The sequence below is a fragment of the Chenopodium quinoa genome, unplaced genomic scaffold (genome assembly GCF_001683475.1).
Source record: "Chenopodium quinoa cultivar QQ74 unplaced genomic scaffold, ASM168347v1, whole genome shotgun sequence".
NCBI classification, from domain to species: Eukaryota; Viridiplantae; Streptophyta; class Magnoliopsida; order Caryophyllales; family Amaranthaceae; genus Chenopodium; species Chenopodium quinoa.
Genome location: NW_018742415.1, coordinates 1,379,549 through 1,400,403, shown reverse-complemented (window position 1 = coordinate 1,400,403; position 20,855 = coordinate 1,379,549). Strand labels below are relative to the sequence as shown.

General features: G+C 34.9%; 1 protein-coding gene across 1 annotated transcript in view; it reads right to left on the bottom strand.

Moving 5' to 3' along the window:
• Positions 1-19,120, bottom strand: part of LOC110706719 — a 62,720-nt gene extending 43,600 nt beyond the window's left edge. Inside the window, exons 1-2 of the mRNA XM_021884681.1 lie at positions 18,881-19,120; positions 18,178-18,696 (exon numbers count right to left, since the gene is read on the bottom strand). Of these exons, the coding sequence (XP_021740373.1) occupies positions 18,178-18,696; positions 18,881-19,120 (759 nt within the window). The remainder of the gene's footprint in view (positions 1-18,177; positions 18,697-18,880) is intronic.
• Positions 19,121-20,855: the final 1,735 nt, after the last annotated feature.

Here is a 20,855-nt window from a genome sequence, read left to right as displayed (position 1 = left end):
GTGCTACGTGGGGTGGTGAAGGCACGTGCGCCAAGCTATGTAGTGAGGGGTTGTTAGACAATCTTGACTTTCATATGGCACGTATGTAGTGCGTGAACCACTTGAGTACGGTTGGCTTCGTGTTTTCTTATTTTGCCGTTTTAATTATTTTATTAATCTAATTTGGTTTTAATTATTTTAATAAATTTTGGAGGCTAGGCCTCGATTTTTATGAGCGGCATTTTTGCAAATTTTATTTTGGCAAATAATTGGGTTTTACCGACTTAATTAATTAGATTAATTAAGATGGATGCGGAATTTAGTGGGAGCTTCAAATGTTAAATGCGCTTATTTACACAATTGGTTAAAACAACTTGGACTAGTTTTAATAATGCGTGTTAATTGCATTAACCACCTAGATTAGTTACTAGTTATCGCGTGTTTATGTATTGTTACATGTTTATTGTTGTAAAATGCATGGGCCATTCACAAATAGTGAATGGATGAATGGAATGTATATTCTCTCATAGGTTTTATAAAATGGCAACTAGTGGGGCCCGATTAGGATAGAAAATACGGACTCCGATCCGTGATGTATTTTTTGTAAATCTAAATACGGTTTGCGTACCGTTGAGTTTAATATTTAGATTATTCCTAATCGTAGATACTAGTATTGCATAATTATGGTCAAGTCTTGAAGATGGAGGTTCTTGGAAGAAAAAGCCATGAAGTTGCAAAAGAAGACCTTTTGAAGACTTGAAGAATTTAAGAGGTCATGCTAGTTGCCAATATGCATCAAAATTCTTATTCTTTACATATTCATGATTATTTATATATGAATTATATGTTAGATTCATGTTTAGGATTTCAAATGTTGTGATGATTAATTAAGTTCACTTAAATAAACCAACATAGAAACCCTAGGTCCCTAAATATTGAGTAAAATTGTCATTCCAAAACAACACTTATCAACCTATTGAGAGTAGTGATGGGCTACGCCAAAGCGAGGCATCACTACTACTCCCTAGACTCATAAGGCATACCGGTTATGCAAGTTGGTTTTGGTTGTACTCAACGATATGAGTGATGGAGTCCTAATATGTCGTGGTAAAGTGGATAATTTGTTGAGAGAGCATTAGATGCGACGATTTATTCAACCAAGAGTGGCTTAGATCCATTAGCAAAGCGTTGCTTACCTTGGGAGATTGAGTGCTAAGACAAGCCAAAGCATGCTTAGCCGCTCTTTGTTTCCTTGGATTTGGAATCAACTTATTCTCACCAAATGGGGACAAATTTAATGCGTGAATAAGACATTTAATATGATTGAAAATTTGCATGAATACCTTTTAATTTTCAAACTTATTATATTATTTACTTGATAAATTGTTATACTTTGCACTTATATTTGTAGAATTCCAAATCAAACTATATTGTTTTTCATGACTGGTAAAGGAAATCTTTGAAAATGGTTCTCAAAGAAAAATAAAGCATTTCTAAAATACAATTCTCATAAATGACTTTTATAACAAAGTCCGAAAGGACAGTTGGACATCATATATTCAAAATACTATGTAGATTTGGTAAAACATGAAGTATTGAGTTGCAAACTCAAATTGTCAATATTGACAACCAACATATCTTTTCGCTTAATACATAGATGAGTAGGAATCATTGATGTAGTAATTCAAGCGTGAATTAAAGGAAAAGATGGAACATTGTTTTACGGCGCATTAGATGCTTAATTATGCCTAACAAAGTAAAAAAGTCAAAGACTCTTAAAGAAATGGTTCTTAAATATTATGAGATAAAGTATGATAAAAAAAATATAGGAAACGAGGAACAAAGAAAAGGAATAGATTACATTTTACTAAAGAATTCATGTTATTGAAGTTAACTTAGCAAGTCATTATCTTCACAAAGTATCAGGTACTGCTTGAGTGTTCCACTTTGAAAGTGACCTCAAATTATTGAAGATAATCTATGTTATCAACTTACAAGCGTAGAATGAAACAAGTGGTGCTACATCAGTTGTAAGGTCGTATGCTTTGTTTAAAGACCTTTAAGCTAATGCTGGAACAAATAATTGGTTACTGTGTTCCATAATCAGCAATTGATTCGTTTACACACGGAAAGACTCAATTCAAACCAATGAGCAATAGTTGCAAATTTATTTGAATGGCATGTTTGTCTAAACCATGAGTCAAGAATGCTTGATTATAAACAAAAATTTTCTTAACATGATAAACTGGCAAAAGCTCAAAGTCATGGGCATGATTTGCGTTCCAAACATCTTTAGCAATGTCACATCGACAAGAACGTACTCAAGGATCTATTAAATAGGCTCTTGATAGTTGATCGATTCGGAATCGCTCCAAGACAAGAAAGTCTTACTTGTTGAAACCGACAAAGTAAAGAGCTATTGTTCTTGGTATAGACAATTGACTCCGAAAGCTAAAGAGTATTCATTTACTTCAACGTTTCACAAAGGATTTTGAAAGAATATGGCTATATTCATCAAACGTGAACAAACTTGACCTTGAATAGTTCAAGAGTTCAATGAAGTACAGAATCGACTTGGCAAGATATCAAAACGTCTAGATTAGATCGAGCGATGTTTGCTTGAGCCAAGCGTGACCATCAAAAGTTATGAAATTGAAATTTTCATAAATAACTCCACAAAGAACATAGTGTATCTTCACGGAGACCTCGATGCTATTTAAAAATGACTCGAACAATGATGGATCACATCCCTTCCTATAAAGTTCTTAATAATTGCACGAAGGACTAATGTTACACTAAATAAAATGTCGGAGCTAAGAAAGGACACCATATTCAGTTATGGATAGAATTAACTTCTAAATGTCTTTTCAAGTATATGTTTAAAACTGTTAGCCACAGTGGGAGTTCATTGGCTTAGTGGGAGCTAAGTGACTTAGTGGTAGCTCACCGACTTAGCAAGAGCTAGGTGGTTGAGTGGGAGCTTAATGGCTCATTAAAGGCTAAGATAGCTCAAGTGGGAGCTAATTGTTTGTTTTACAACAAACTTTTACCCAAATACAATATACATGTCTCTTTGTAAGCATTCAAGTGAGACCACGGGCATTACCTCCACAACCTAATTCAGAACATAGTGTTTGTTGCTCTAAGTGGTGTCTTTCTGGAAAGTAACACATTTCCAAAACTAGAATTGAGCTTAGCAACGAACTAGAATTGAGAATCTCGGAAGACCTTAACAGGGCTTCGTGAGAATACTTGATCAAGAATACTCAAAAGGACTTTACAAGTGCCTTAAAAGAGAATTAATTTCTCACAAAACTTTTGAAAAGTTGGAGTAAGATCAAGAAAATCAAAGGGCTTTGGAAGCGCCTTGAAACTCTGTGTTTGATGCAATAACCCCGTATAGGTATAGAATTAACCAAAGGCTTGGATTGAATCCTGTAAATTTTCTATTAAGTTAGAAATAAACCTAAGACTTACAAGCATAATATTTACTATTAGATAGTAAGGGAATATTGTCTTATAAATTAGCTACGACAAATCCAAATTCCGAATAATGGTTAGAGGCCATAAAAATCCGAAATAGACTCCATGTTTGAAAATCATGTTTTAAAACTTGATTAATTTGCATAAAGGGTGAAAGACCCATCGATTGCAAATAAGTTTTCAAGGAGAAAACTAACAAATGTGGAAATGTATATGCATACATAGTTAGATTGCTTGAAAACGATACAATTAAATTCACGGAGTTGATTTTAATAAAAACCTACTCACCAATCGGAATGCTCAAGCCTTTTCGTGATTTTTCAAGCAAAATTGCACATATGAAATATGGCAAAATAGTTACCAAAACCGCCTTCCTAAAATAGGATTTTGGAAGTGACTATGAAAATAGTCTAAGGGTTTTGAAAATCTAAATAATGCTATATTTGAAAGCAAGCTCAAGGAATCCGTTATGGGATTTAAGGAAGTATTGTTGGGGTTTGGTGAGTCCGACCACCGCGGAAATAACCCCGACCCAAGGAACCACTCGTAATTAATAAAACCATAAAGTATAAATAAATAAGTACAAGAAAAGGAAGAACGAATCATACCCTTGAAGCGAGCTTCGCCCTCTCAAAACGGGCTCTTACTTGAAAGCCTTGAGCACCGCAAATGTCGTGCCTCCAACGGTATCCACCCACAAAGGACGAACACGACTTTTTAGGTCCGCTACCTTGGAGTTAGCAAGGTCCGACCAAAACCCAAGTGTTAATGGAGTTTAAGAGTTTTTCCAAAATATGGAATGCTCTTTCTAACTCCCACTCAAGCACTTTACTCCAAATCCCAAGGTTGGTATTTATAGAGGAAAGTATGAGTGGGAATTTCTATCCCATCAATGTGGGATCATGAAATTCCACAAATTAATTTAAAGCTAAATTAAATTAAAATTACAAACTAATAATAAATCTACAGGTGGCATTACCATGTGAAATGGGTTGGTGATGACCACAAGGAGAGTAGGGGACCATACTTGCTCCCCACTCAATACTCTCCTTGTGCCACATGTCCTTACCCACTTGCTCCCATATTCCTCAAGCTTCCACATAGTGATCGGCCCTATGGCCCAGCCACGAGCCCAGCTAGGAGCGCAGCCCGAGCCCAGCCTCGCTCAAATATGCGGGCTGCTGCTGTGCGCGCAAGCCACGCACTTGGTGCGGGCTTGCTGCTGAGCGTGGCTGCTAGTGCGTGCGCTGCTAGCACGCCTAGCTTGTGGCAGCTAGCTGCTGCACGCACCACGTGCACACGGCTGCTAGCTGCTGCTGTGCGTGGCTGCTAACACGGTGCGCTAGCACGCACCTATCCAGCCATGCTAGGCTCGGCTTGGTGCGCTTGCTAGCCACCTATGCTTGGACATTTTTTCCCCTATCATTCGGATGCTCGGGGCACTCCGATGCTAGGGGTATTTTGGGAATATGGTCGATTTATTATTATTTTGTGCGTCTCATCTTTTTATTATTTTTGGCTCAACTTCCGACGATCGGTTTCGACGCTCCAAGCTCGAATTACCGACGTCTAAATATTTAACACTCGGGCGACGAATTAATTTGTATATTTTTCTTGGAAGTGACCCGAAGGGTTCAGTCAAGATTAAGCTGTAATATTAATTATATTAATATTACTGATCGGAAGCGGCCTCCACCCAGGAATTCCGATCACTTGACCTTACTGAATATATTAGCTTTCTAATAATTCTGAACCCGCTATCAGAATAATACACTTGTTCGAAGGACGCCATTCCTTTCAAGTATTACATATAGGAATTGGAACATGTTTTCTCATGAAGTTAATAAGAGGATTGACTCATGGAGAAACATAGAAATTATTATGTATAAGAAGTTTAGTGGGAGAAAAAGTAAATTATATAAAGGTCCAGTAAGAAGTCTACGAACTCTGTTGTGAAATAACTATCAAATGCTAAATGCTTAGATTTGAAAGTATTTTTGACAATGGACCAAAAAAAAAGACGATACTTAGTACGTATTAGGTATTAAGTTCTATTGTATAGATTTAATAAAATGTTTGAACGTGTAAATAAGTTTACCGTGTTAAACATGAATTGAAGGACTTTGAAAGACTTTCGACCCGTATGTATAAAACTAAGTAAATGTTTGAACTAAGTATGAGCTAGGCTAAATACTATGTCAAACAAGAAAGAGTCTAGTAGAGACTTTCAACCATATCACATAGCAAATAATTTAGCAAGACTCTGTGAAAATGAATGAGCTAAAATGTCACATCATTAAGAAGTCTACTAAAATATATATTGAGAATATTGTTGCCTTACAGGCGATAATAAAGAAGATGTTCTATGGAAAGTTCATTGTTGAATGTTAATGATTGTAGGTTGTCAAGTTGAATATCTCAATCATGAAAATGAGTGGGAGCCATCACTAGGACAATAAATCCTAAATCACATATAATCCATGACACTCTTAAATTTTATTATCTTATTATGAAAGTGATCAGTAATGAAGATGCTAAGATTAGCAAAGTAGTTATAACTAAACCTATGCAATTAGTGAACGACAACATTCACAATTGCATGAAAGAAATCAAACATATTAGATATGGGTGTGATTTCTATAAATGTTTTATAAAGAGTGTTACTCTTAAAACATTCAGAAAAACCATTTATCATAGGATGAACCATTCAGGTTTTGGAGTAATTTAAAATTTCATGCAAATTTTATCACTCCGTTTGCTATTTAATTGTGGTTTAGAATTAAATAATGAGTCCATTTGATCCTTGGAATATTCAAAATAGGGTATCAAGACCAGTCTTGGTAAGGAAACACCCATTAAGTGAACTTGAATATTATAATCGAAAATTATCCCTAATCGAGGTCATTTAAACAATGGATGACACTACGTGAAAAAATGAAATTGGCACCGATTCAAACCCGGCCTAAGGCACCGGTTTAAACCAGTGCCAATGTGGGGGGTGCCATTAAGTGGGTTAAAAAGGCACCGGTTCAAACCGGTGCCAAAACTCGGAATAGGCACCGGTTAACCGGTGCCAAAAAATCCCAAAAAATTTTAATTCACTGTTTTTGGCACCGGTTAACCGGTGCCAAAAGTGCCAAAAAATTAATTTTTTTTTTACTTAAAAAATAAGTAAACTAAAATTAAATGAGAATACAAAATATAAATTGAACATCACAATCAATATAATCAAATTTGTTCAGTATATATATAATAAAAAAAAATTTACAGTATAGATCAATAAAAAAATTACAACATATAAATCAAATTAAAAAAAATTACAACATATAAATAAAAAAAAATTACAACATAAATCAAAAAAAAAATTACAACTTCACAATAAAAAAAACCCCATACAACATGTAAATCAATATACTTGCATCTTGATTCTTCGATTTAAGATCTAAATCCATATACATGCACCAATTAAAACAACCAAAATGAAATCGATTAACATGATTTAGCAGAAAAAAAATTTAAAAAAAAAAACCCAGAAAATCGAAAAAAAAAAAAAGAAAATCAGTTCAAAAACCCAGAACATCAGTTAAAAAGAATTGAACCTAGAAAATCAGTTAAAAAGAAAATCAAAAAAAAAAATATAAAAAAAAAACCCTGAAAAAAAACCGATTAAAATAAAAACCAAAATCGAAAATCAGAAGAAAAAAATCCAGAAAATAAAGTAATTTCGAGAGAAAAAACCCAGAAATTAAAAAAATCGAGAAAATAAAGTAATAAGTTTACAAATTCATTAACCAAACCAGAAAATCGAAAATCACTTAAAAAAAATTAAAATCGATTAAAATAAAAAATAAATCGATTAAAATAAAACAAAATTCGAAAATCAGTTAAAAACCCAGAAAATAAAAAAAAAATTGAATCAAAATCAAGAAATTAAACCCTAACCTTTCTCATGCATGTGTTCGTAGTGGATTAAACCAAAAAATTTCGAAGAAACCCATAAAAAATTTCGAAGACACTCATAAAATCAATTAAACCCAAAATCAACTTCGAACAAACCCAAATCAACTTGTATTAACCCAAAATATTCAACTTCAAACAGACCCATAAAAAAAACACCCAAAAACGCATGCATTAACCCAATAATCGATTATTGTAACCGAAAATTAACCCAGAAATCGAAAAATTTGTGGTGTTGATGTTACGGTGGTGGTGACAGCTTTGCGGTGTTGTTGTTGTTGTTGTTGTTGTTGTTGCGGAGATTATCGAAGAAAAAGAGAAGAGATTGGGAAGGAGAGCTATAGGAGAGAGAAGGGAGAGCAGAGGAGAGAGTAAAGAGGAGAGAGTAAAGAGGCGGAGTGAGAGGAGAGAGAAGAACTTAGGGTTTTTTAGGGTTATATATAAGTAAAGGGCCGTTTTTTTTTAACAATTAAAAGGTCCGGTTCACAAAGGCACCGGTTCAAACCGGTGGCCTTTATGTTTTTGGCACCGGTTTGAAGTAAACCGGTGCCTTTTATTCTGGTTCAGCTTCCCACCAATTTTGTAGGCCATTTTTTGCACCGGTTTGGACTGAACCGGTGCCAATTAGGGGGTGCCTTTTTGATATTTTCTACTAGTGTGATTAATGACCAGTTGAGATTAGTGTGTAGTTTGATTTATAGCACCGCTTCATGTGCTACATGGACATGATTGCCATGAATCATTTACCCATGTATTAGTTTAGAACCATACTGGATCGACCTATGAGAATACTTTAAGAGATAAAAAATCGTCATAAGTATACTTCTCATTATTGCTATCGGAACCTTTTTCCTTGACCATGAGTATTGTGAGCTTTCTAGTTTGAGTACTAGTCCGCTTTGATGATTGTCAAACGTATGCTGTAACAGGGGATTATAACAGCATCACTCGAGCGGCTAGGTCCTCTTAGTAAGAGAAGCTACATTACAAGACTGGAAATGTTCCCCTATTAAAATTAGGGAAGGTGTCTTTGCTATTTACAGCGCCTCTCATAGAGCGAGACTGTAAAAATGCATGGCCGTACTTGGATGGATTTTCGAAATCATCTGTTTATTGACAGTCGGACTCGGAATTGAGAAACACTTCTGGACGTATAAGGCTGACAAAATAATCTTACCTTATAGTTCATGAAGAGGCATTCAGCGACATAGGAAAAAGGCTATACACTAAAAGCACACTTGTCCGAAAGGACAAGTGGGAGATTGAAAGGAATAGTGTCCTTCGAACAAGTGTATTATTCTGATAGTGGGTTCAAAATTATTAGAAAGCTAATATATTCAGTAAGGTCAAGTGATCGAAATGCCTGGGTGGAGGCCGCTTCTGATCAGTAATATTAATGCATAATTAATATTACAGCTTAATCTTGACTGTACCCTTCGGGTCACACCCAAGCAGTCAACGAGCCGAAGCGACGAATTAATTCGAAGGAAATAATGAGTCGACTGAGTAATTTATATTTAGACGTCGGAAATTCGAGTGGAGCGTCAAAACCGAGCGTCGGAGAATCTCAAATGTCGAGCCAAAATTTAGGAATTAGCGAGACGGGAAAATGCTTCAAGTAACAAGAAAAAACCCTAGCCCCGCAAAAATAAGAGAAGCGCGCCAAATAGGAGCGTGCCATGTGACAGCACACATGGCATCATGCCATGTGGCAGCACACGTGGCTGCGCACGTGGAAGCCACCAAGTGGCAGCGCGCCACGTTGGCAGCGTATATGGCAAGGGGGCCGTGGACCCGGGTGACGGGTCATGGACACGGGCCAAAAGAAAGTGGCCCAACCGAGCCCAACTTGGGGCTCAAGGTTGAGTGACACATGGTTAGCTCAAAATGCATGTGAGTTTCCTTGGGGACCAAGTGAGAAAGTGGTCCTCACCTAACCATGTGACACTTGTTACTTATTCCTTGGTTTATTTAACTAAGGGTTGAATTCATCAATCTTTCCATGTGGGATATTTTTTTGTGAAAAGTCCCACATTGAAAGATGAGTGGAATTCACAAGGAAGCTTTCCTTATAAATAGCCAAGGCATGGCTTGGGATTACTTGCTTGAGTAAGAGTTTTAAAGGGCATCACTAGTAAGTAAAAACCCTTGAACTCAAGAGTTGGAAAAGATATCACAGTGAAAGCCTTTAAACTCAATTACTCGGGTTTTAATGGTCGGGTCTTGCTAGCCCCAATACATTGGACCTTGTCGGTATTCGTTGGTGCTGGTGGATCAATGTTCGAGGCTTCGTGTTTTCGAAGCTAGCTTTCAAGTAAGAGCCCATTCGGTAGGGCGAAGCACGCTCCAAAAGGTAATCGTTTTATCTTAATCTTGTGATTAATTTAATTATGTTTATGGTTTTATTTATTGCGAGTGCGGTCTTGTTTTTGGGTTTGTTTCCGCAGTGAGTCGGACTCACCAAACCCCAACAAAAAAGATTTTATAAAGGTACATTGAGGGTTTAGAGTGATTGTTTCATTCGGATTGTGGTGGATAGATTGTCTAAGTCCACAATGTTTAAAAACCGATGAAGGAGACTTGGAGGATGAAGCAACTTGCGAAGGCTTACATCAAATTCGTTGTGAGACTAAATGGAGTTCCTGAGAATATCATGTCAGATAAAGATTCCTAGTTTCTTTCAAAATCCTAAAAGAAGGTTTACAGGAGAACTTTGGTAATACATTGAGGACAATTACAACATCCACCCATTGGTATAATAATGAAATAATATTTGACAGGGGGAATTTTCACAGAGAACATGTGTATTCAATTTTAGAAAGGATTTAACAAAGTCATCATACAAGTAAGCATTGGCATGGCATCATTTTGAGTTTGGTATAGAAAGGACCATAAAAGTGGGAACATAACTGAGATGACCATTTTACGGACTTAAACGAGTGAAGTCAAAGAAAAGAAAGTGAAAAGTATCCAAGAATGGATTTGATCTGAGTGGTGCAAGTTAAACAACGGATAAGGCACGAGTGTTAATGAAAGTGTAGCTCATAAGACAAAAGATGAATTTTGGTAAGAAAGAAAATTTGAGCCAAAGTATATAGAAATATATGTGAATTTGCATAGAATTGGTAAAGTGGCGAATAACTTGGCATATTATCGGACGTTGGTAAGGTATATGACATATTGACATGCTAAAAGAACATTGACTAAAGGCATGAGTTGCAAAGGAAACTATTGAGTGAAACCAATTTGATTAAGAAAAAGCTAGACAAAATCAAAGTTTTGAGTAGCAAAGTGCTTCATACTTTTACTAGAAGATTGGTAAAAGATGGTATAGGTGGAAATTGATTATTTTTGGTATAATGAATAAGGAATTAATAAGAATTTTGGTTCGCAACAAGGAATGCATACAGAGAAGTATTATGACCTTACCAAGCATGGAATGAGAAAATATCAACACAATTCTAAAGTTGAGTTAAGTGGAGTTACGGGGGCATAACTCGTTTTCTTTAAGGGGGGTAGAGTGCGATAGAATTACGCGCTTTTCCCTTAATTTTGGCATTTTAAGTGCTTTTTTGGTCAGTTTTACACTGATTTTGTTATTTAGTTTGATTGTCTTACACGCTAGGATGTGTAAGTTTATTATCAAAGTTAATTCTTACACTAATGCTAGTGTGAGTTTGTTAGATAGTCTAATAGTTTCCACATTATATTGTGTAAGTTTGTTAGTAAAGTTGTTATCTTACACATTATTTGTTGTAAGTTGGTCAGTAAGTTGGTTACTTTTTGACACACTAGTTTGAGTGAATGAATAGATGAGGTAGAAATTAAGTATCACAAAAGTACATCAACTAAAAAAATTAAGGAAATTTTCAGAAATTGCAAGCACTTATTTGTTTTCAAGTGAGTTTTTATTGTTTTCGTACCTAAGTTTGAAGGACGAAACTTCTTTTTAGGGGGGTAGACTGTAATACCCTGTATTTTTAATGTATTTTTATATATTATTTATTTAATTATAAAATATATGTATTTTAATATATTATTTATTTAATGTCTTTTGGGTCAAAATGTTTTAAGTATTAGTTTATAAATAAAACAAGTATTAATAATTGGGTCAATAATCATTTAATTCAAATATACCTTTCATAATAAACCCAATCATTCTATTTTTGTATTTTGGGCTACCTATTTTATTATTCAAGTCCACAATTTATGAGACCCAAAACTTACCCTAACCTACCCTACATTATAAATACTCCTTCATTCCCCAAAATTTTGCCACCCAAAAGGTCAAATGGTCGAGGTAAACATTTTCCCTTTTTCTTTTTTTTTTCCTTTATTTCTTTTCTTTTTTCCCTTTATTTTCCTTTTCCCTCTTTGTTTCACGCATGAACTACTTGCGTTGTGCGGGCTTGATGCCACGTTAGCACCACCCTCCGCCGGACCACCTCCAGTCGCCGGCCACCCTACCGGCGACCTGCCGCCGCTGCACGGCCACCACCCACCATAGTTTCCCTCTTCTTTCTCCTCTTATTATTTTAGTTAGTTTGATGATCATTAATTATGAGTTTTGATTTTAATTTTTCAAAAATGTATTTAATTAGTATCAAATCATGGTCTAATGAATTAAAAGTATAATTTCATATTTTTAGTATGGATTAATTTTAAGACTTTTAAAGACTACAAAGTTAGGGTTTTAATTTCTCAAATATGTGATTTTTAGGGTTCTTCCATGAATTGATTTGGGGCTTTTGTATGCCTAATGATTCTATTGACTAATTGGGCATAAAAGTATGTTTTAATAAAGTTTTTAAGGGAGTTTTAATGAAATAATGTTATTGGAATTTTATCTAAAGTAGTAGAATTGTGATTTTAATAAAAGAGTTTAATTTACCCATTAAAAGAGAGGTTAATTAGGAGTTTTTAAAGAATTTTTAGATTATTATAAGTTGAATAAAGTTAGTTAAAGTTGCTGGAAATTGTGTATACAAGGGTAATTGATATAGTATTATTGTCCCTTTATGTAGGAGACTTGGTTCGGGAATTGTTGTAGTGTAATTGGCTACTTTAAGGGCTTAATTGAGGTACGTTCGCGTACTTAGCATAATTATGTTGATGTAGTAGCATGCTAAATGAGTTTGATTGATTACAAGTAATATCATGCTAGATTTGGAATGGAAATTATGATTTTGATGTTATTGGTGATTGGATTATGAAGCATGATTTATTTGTGATGGATTATTGAATGGAAGATAATAGTTTGAAATATTATTTATGAACCACATACTTATTTATGGCATGTTAGAGAGCATGTTTAATTAAACTAAATGTTTAATTTGGTTTGCAATATTGAAAAGAAATTTTATTATGGTTCATATAATTTTTATCGATACTATAAGCATGAGGAAAGAGCTATATGAGTGGCTACGTACACGAGGAATAAATTGTATGTTGGTGCCTTAGTGTACTTAAGGTGTTTTTAGCACCGAGGGATAGGATTTGTGGCGCTTTATGCATTTAAGGTGTATTGGCACCAAGGTATAATTAAAAAGGATTCAACATTAAATATTATGTGGTCACTAATTAATCAAGAATTAAATTGGTATATTTGATTGTTTGAATAATTATTGTTGATTGAATGATTATGGTTTGAGAGTCATCACCAAGTTTAATAATATGTAAATAACGTAAAGTGAAAGAGATTATGCACCAAAACTCTTGGAACGTATATACCTTGAGTATGAACATATGGGGGGAGTTACGGGGTTTTATATTTAACCATAACTTCTACTGGAGTACATGACGCTTATAGGTGGAAGAATTCCTGCGCATAATATACGTTCCCATAACTCAAGGTATATATGTTCCAGGAGTTTTGGTGTGTAATCTCTTTCACTTGACGTTATTTACAGATTATTTAACTTGGTGATGGCTCTCAAACCATAATCACTCAATCAACAATAATTATTCAAACAATCAAATATACCAATTTAATTCTTGAATAATTAGTGACCACATAATATTTAATGTTGAACCCTTTTTAATTCTACATCGGTGCCAATGACACCTTAAACGCATAAAGCGCCACAAATCCTATCCCTCGGTGTTAAAAACACATTAATTGCACTAAGGCACCAACATACAATATATTCCTCGTGTACATAGACACTTATATAGCTCATTTCTCATGCTTATAGCATCAATAAAAATTATATGAACCATAATAAAATTCCTTTTCAATATTTCAAACCAAATTAAACATTTAGTTTAATTAAACATGCTCTCTAACATGCCACAAATAAATATGTGGTTTATAAACAATACTCCAAACTATAATTTTCCAACAAATAATCCATCACAAATAAATCATGTCTCATTATTCAATCACCAACAACAACCAATTCATAAATTCCATTCCAAATCTAGCATGATACTACTTGTAATCAATTAAGCGCATTTAGCATGCTACTACATCAATAAAATTATGCTAAGTATGTGAACGTACCTTGTATACGATCTTAAAATCGCCACGACTAATAGAAATCGCTTAGTTCAAATTCTCCTACAATTTAAAATCATAGAAGAGTATTAAAATCCTCTCTACACAAATTTCCAGCAATATACTATTATAAAACCCCTTATAATATAATTAAAATAAGCTGAAATTATATTTAAAATGTAATACTTTAATCCCAATTAATGGGTAATTAAAATTCCTTAAAGAAACTTGATTTTTAATGCTTTACCAAAAATTCCAACACTTTTTTTTTTTGTAACTTTTTGTAATTAAGTCTTAAAACACTTTAATCAAAGGTTTAAACCATTATAGATCATAACCTTTCAATAATTTATCATTCAAGAACCTAGGGTTCCAAAAATTAGGGCTTTTTAATTAAAAATATAATTTAAAAATTAATTAACATAATACTCATAATCAAACATCAAAAATCAAATCCCAAAACTCATAATTAATAATAAGATCTAGGATTAAATTGATTTTTAAATAAAGTTTTAATTTTTTTTTTCAAAGAAGAGGTGGCAGCCGACAGCCACCACGGCTGCTGTCAGCGCCGGTGGCTGCCTGCTGCCGGTGACTGGCGGCTGGTGGCCACCGCTGCTGCTAGTGGTCGGCGGTGAGGGGAGCCGAAAAAGGGGAAGGGGAAAAAGAAAAAAGAAAAATAAAGAGAAAAGGGAGAGAAGTTTACCTTGGGTTTTCTCCACTCTGGACAAAGTTTGATTTGCCTCAAGTGTTGAATATTTATATCCCTTCTGTAGAAACCCTTCTCCCTAAACTTTCCTCTTTTAATTTTCCTAATCCCTTCCTTAATAAAACTTTACTAAAATAAAACTTTCCTTAAATTAAACCCCAACTTAATTAAAATAATTAATTAAATAAACTTTCCTTTTATAAACATTCCCAAACCTTATTTAAAGTAAATAATTAAAATACTTTAAATAAAACAATTCAATTTAATTAAATACTTCTCAAAATACTCATTTTAATTAAAATACGTATAAAAATACGAGGTACTCCTTTCGTTTTTAAATACTTGCTCCACTTTCCTTTTCCGACCGTTTTTAAATACTTACTCCATTTCCTTTTTTGGAAAGCATTTACAATATTTAATTCATTACTCACACTTAGTGGACCCAACATAATACTCTCTCTCCCCCTATTCTTCCACTACTTTTGTTTTTTATAATTTTTTATTTTCTCAACTATCCCATTACCTTCATATTTTATTACTTTCTCTAATTTCTCCTAAAACTCCGCGCATGGAGAAATGGAGCAAGTATTTAAAAACGAAGGGAGTATTACAATTAAGCAAACACATTTTCTAATCGATGGGCTGAGGTTGCCCGGTTAGTCCGCCCACGTATGGCACCTAGTCATATGGTTGGCCGAACTGACTGTAACACCCTAGAAATTCCTTTCTTTATATACTCATTCTACTCTTTTTAAAAATGCGATTTAGGAATAACTAAGACATTACCGCCACCGTGAAAACGGCTAAGGCAATTATCAAAGATACACAGCAGAAGACTAAAAATTTAAAACCGATTAAACAAGTCAACCCAAAGTCAACCAAACGAAAATAAAGTTTAAAACCAAACGAACAAGTCAAATAAATTCAAATTACAACTTGGAACCATCAAAGGCCCTTATTCAAAAACCGTTCCCAAATCAAACCTTTATGTTAGTCCACACATAATATATCATAAATAAATAAAGCATAAAACACATTGTAATCTAATGAAAACTAATAGGATTCACTCTTCACTCATGCCCCATCATGATCATTCTTCAATACCTGAAAAGTTTATCTCTACTTGGTTCCACTACTCTCCATTAAAAATGGGTCATCATAGGGCCAAGGTAAAGACATGGCCAAAACATAAACACACACAATCAGCAAAGCTGAGTACATAAGCGTAAAATAGCCACACTAAACATGCTTTCACCTATCAACACACACTTACCTCATTGCACCTGTTCACAAATACCAATCAACACAATACAATGACTAGACCCTAATTAATTCATTTTGCATTGATTACGCATCGAACGGGTTTCCACCTATTAACCTCCCCCAAGTAAATTTGAGGTTAACTGGCACGGGAGCTAACCGTGCCAGCGACAAACCACACAAAGGTGGCGGAATTCCTGCGCATAATAAATAATAAAAAGGAATATACAGCGTCCTGTACTCCATTGGAAGTTATGGTTAAATATAAAACCCCATAACCCCCCCCCCCATTGTTCATACTCAAGGTATATACGTTCCAAGAGTTTTGGTGCGTAATCTCTTTCACTTTACGTTATTTACATATTATTAGACTTGGTGATGACTCTCAAAGCATAATAAATCAATCAACAATAATTATTCAATCAAACAAACATACCAATTTAATTCTTGAATAATTAGTGACCACATACTATTTAATGTTGAACCCTTTTTAATTCTACCTCAGTGTCGAAGACACCTTAGACGCATAATGCGCCAAAAATCCTATCCCTCGGTGTTAAAAACACCTTAAGTGCACAAAGGCACCAACATACAATTTATTCCTTGTGTACCTAGACACTTATATAGCTCCTTCCTCATGCTTAAAGCATCAATAAAAATTATTTGAACCATAATAAAATTCCTTTTCAATAATCCAAACATAATTAAACATGTAGTTTAATTAATCATGCCTTCTAACATGCCATATATAAAAATGTGGTTCAAACACAACATACCAAAATAATTCATTACAATTTTCCAACCCATAAATCATCACAAATAATTCATGCTTCACCATTCAATCACAAACACCATAAACTCACAATTCCATACATAAACCTTAGCATGATTCTACTTATAATCAATTACAAACAAACCTAACATGATTCTACATCACCAAATTATGCTAAGTACGCGTACGTACCTAGAGTACGTTATTAAAACTGCCACAACTAGTAGAAATCGCTTACTTCAAAGTCTCCTACACATTTAATCCATAATAGAGTATTAATATCCACTCTAAACAAATTTCCAACAATATATACTATTTTAAAACCCTTCATAAATTAATTAGAATAAGCTGAAATTATATTTAAAACACCATAAATTAAGTCCCAATTAATGGGTAATTAAAATTTCTTCAAGAAACCCAATATCAAGTGTTCTACATAAAATTCCAGCACTTTATTATACTTAAAACTTACTGTAATTTGGTTTTGAAACACTTAAAACAAAGGCCTACCCTATTATACATCATAATCTTTCAATAAATCATGAAACAAGAACCTAGGGTTTCAAAAATTGGGGCTTTTTAATTAAAAACCAAATCTGAAAATTAATTCCCACAATTACAATAACCAAACATCAAAATTAAACCTCCAAACTCATAATTTATAATTAGATCTAAGCATAGATTAAATTAAAATAAGAAAGCTAAGTTTTTTTTTTATTATTATACTCGAAAAAGGGGTAAAAAGAAGGGGGAGAAAAACGGCAGCGGCGGTGGCCACCTGCTGCCGGCGGCGTACGCTGCTGGCAGTGGTGGGGGAAAAGGGGCAGCCGAAAAAAAAAATAAGGGGAAGGGGAAAAGAAAAATAAAGAAAAATAAGGAGGAGAGAGAGAGAAGTTTACCTTGGGTTTTCTCCACTCTGGGCAAAGTTGATTTGCCCCATAAGAGGGATATTTATACCCCTTCTCTATCTCCCCTTTTTACCCTAACTTTTCTCCTTTAGTTTTTCCTAATCCCTTCCCTACTAAAACTTGTTAAAAATCATAATTTCCTAAAATAAAACCCCAACTTCTATTAATTAATTAATTAAACGGCTTTTTCTTTTGTAAAATATTCCAAATTTACATGGGATAAATAATTAAAACATCATAATTAAAATTCTAGAGTTATTTAAATACCCTAATAAAATATATATGTTAAATAAAATATGTATAAAGTGTATATACATTAAATAAAATACGTATAAAAATACGGGGTATTACAGTCTACCCCCTTAAAACAAGTTTCGTCCCGAAACTTGGGGAAACGAAACTCAAAACTTTTTCTTTTTGTGTATATTATTGCTGTACTTTTTGTCATTTATCACTCCTTTGTGTCTCTTTGAGAACACTAATACCTAAAACACTTGATAGAATTTGTGCAAAAAGCACCAGAAGTATGTAAAACATAGGGAAAAAGCGCGAAATTCTATCGCATTCCACCCCCCTTAAAGAAAACAAGTTACGCCCCTGTAACTCAACATACCTGAAACAATTCTGGGTATTTCGTTTTCATTTCATCTTCTGCCTCCCAAGTGGCTTCCTCATATTCTTGGTTAGACCAAAGTATTTTTACAATGTTCACGTTCTTATTGCGTGTACTACGCACTTTCCTGTCGAGAATCTTGACAGGTCTCTCTTCATAAGTTAAGATTTGGTCTAACTCAATGGTTTCGGGTTGTAGCACATGGGATTTATCAGGGATGTACCTTCTTAGTTGGGACACATGAAATACATCATGTACTTTACTAAGCTCCATAGGTAATGCTAACCTATTAGCTACCTTGCCTATTCTTTGTAGTATTTCATATGGACCAATGTATTTTGGACTGAGCTTTCCTTTCTTTCCAAATATCATCACCCCCTTCATTGGTGACACCTTTAACAACACCTTATCACCAATTTCAAACTCTTCTTCCCTTCGCTTCGAGTCTGCATAGCTCTTTTGGCGATCTTGAGCTGCTTGAATTTTAGCTTGAATTTCCCTTACTTGTGTTAAATGTGTCTTCAATCATTTGAGACCCTAGGATCATGGTCTCACTAATGTCATTCCAAAAAATTGGACTTCTACATTTTCTCCCATACAAAGCTTCAAATGGTGCCATTCCTATGCTTGCGTGGTAACTATTATTATAGGAAAATTCAATTAAATCCAAACTGTCTTCCCAACCTCCCTGGAAGTCTATTACACAAGCTCTCAACATGTCCTCCAAGGTTTGAATAGTTCTTTCAGTTTGCCCATCTATGGCAGGGTGAAACGCTGTACTCATCTTAAGTATTGTTCCAAAATTTTCTTGTACACTTTTCCAGAATTTTGATAGAAATCTGGAATCCCTGTCAGATACAATATCTTTTAGAACTCCATGTAACCTCACCACATGTTTGATGTAAGCTTTCGCCAGTTGCTCCATCTTCCAAGTTTCTTTCATTGGTATAAACACTGCTGATTTTGTAAGTCTGTCCACCACTACCTAAATGGTATCATTTCCACTCCTTGACTTAGGTAAGCAAGTCACGAAATCCATTGAAATTCAATCCCACTTCCATCCTGGAATTTCTAGTGACTGTACCGTTCCCTAAGGCCTTCTATGCTCTATCTTCACCTTTTGACATGTTAAACACTTTGCCACAAACTCAACAACCTCATTTTTCATTCTTGGCCACCAAAAAATCTTCTTCAAATCCTTATATAGTTTGTCTCCTCCCGGGTGTACAGAGTAAGGTGTATTGTGGCCTTCTTCCATCAACTTCCTCTTCACCTCCTCACATTTCTGTGGTACGCACCATCTATTTTTGTACCTCAAACTCCCATCTTCGTGGATTTGAAATTTGTAGTCTTTCCCTGCTTAATTTTCTCGCGAATCCTATCCAACTTTACATCCCCCTCTTGGTTGACTCGAATCTCATCAAAGATAGTTGGTTGGATGCTTAGATTTGCAAGAATACCCACTGGTACTCCCCATTCTACGACCTCCAGATTCAATTTCATCATTTCTCTACATAGTTCATTAGCCACTACCAACGAGTTGATTCCATGACTAGTCTTACGACTTAGAGCGTCCGCAACCACATTCGCTTTCCCTTCGTGGTATTGTATGTCTAAATCATAATCTGTCGTATACTCTAACCATCTTCGCTGACGGGAGTTTAAGTCCTTTTGGGTGAAAATGTATTTTAAGCTTTTGTGGTCCATGTAAATTCTACATTTCACCCCATACAAATAATGGCACCAAATTTTTAGCGCAAAAATGATTGCAGCTAATTCCAGATCATGAGTGGGATAGTTTACTTCATGCTTCTTTAACTGTCTCGATGCATATGCAATCACCTTCCCATTTTGCATAAGCACGCATCCTAAGCCATTCTTTGATGCGTCACTATACACATCATATAGTCCACTATCATCCGAGAGTGTAAGTACTAGTGCTGTGATTAGTTTCTGTTTCAAGATTTGGAACGCTTCTTCACATTTATTGTCCCACTCAAACTTTTTGTCCTTCTTCATCAAGGTGGTCATGGGTTTAGCAATTTTGGAAAAATCTTTAACAAAACGTCTATAATACCTGCTAAGCCTAAGAAACTTCTCACGTCAGATACTGTCTTGGGTGTCGGCCAACCCTTAACTGCTTCTATTTTGGTTGGACCTACCTCCACTCCGTCTTTGGACACGTAATGTCCCAAGAAGGCTACCTTTTCCAACCAAAACTCACACTTAGAGAATTTTGCGTAGAGGTGGTTTTCTCTTAGTGTTTGCAGAATTGCCCTTAGGTGTTCTGCGTGCTCTTCCTTACTCTTCGAGTACACCAATATGTCATCTATGAACATAACTACAAACTTATCCATAAATTGATGAAACCCTTTATTCATCAAATCCATAAAGATTGATGGGGCATTGGTCAATCCAAACGGCATAACTGTAAATTCGTAATGCCCATATCTTGTCCTAAATGCAGTTTTTGGAATGTCCTCGTCGGCAATCCTTAGTTGGTGATACCCAGATCTCAAGTCGATCTTTGAAAACACAGTGGCACCCTTCAGCTGGTTGAACAGATCATCTATTCTTGGCAAGGGATACTTATTCTTTATGGTTACTTTATTTAGTTCCCTATAGTCAATGCACAACCTCATACTTCCATCCTTCTTTTTCACAAACAGAACAGGTGC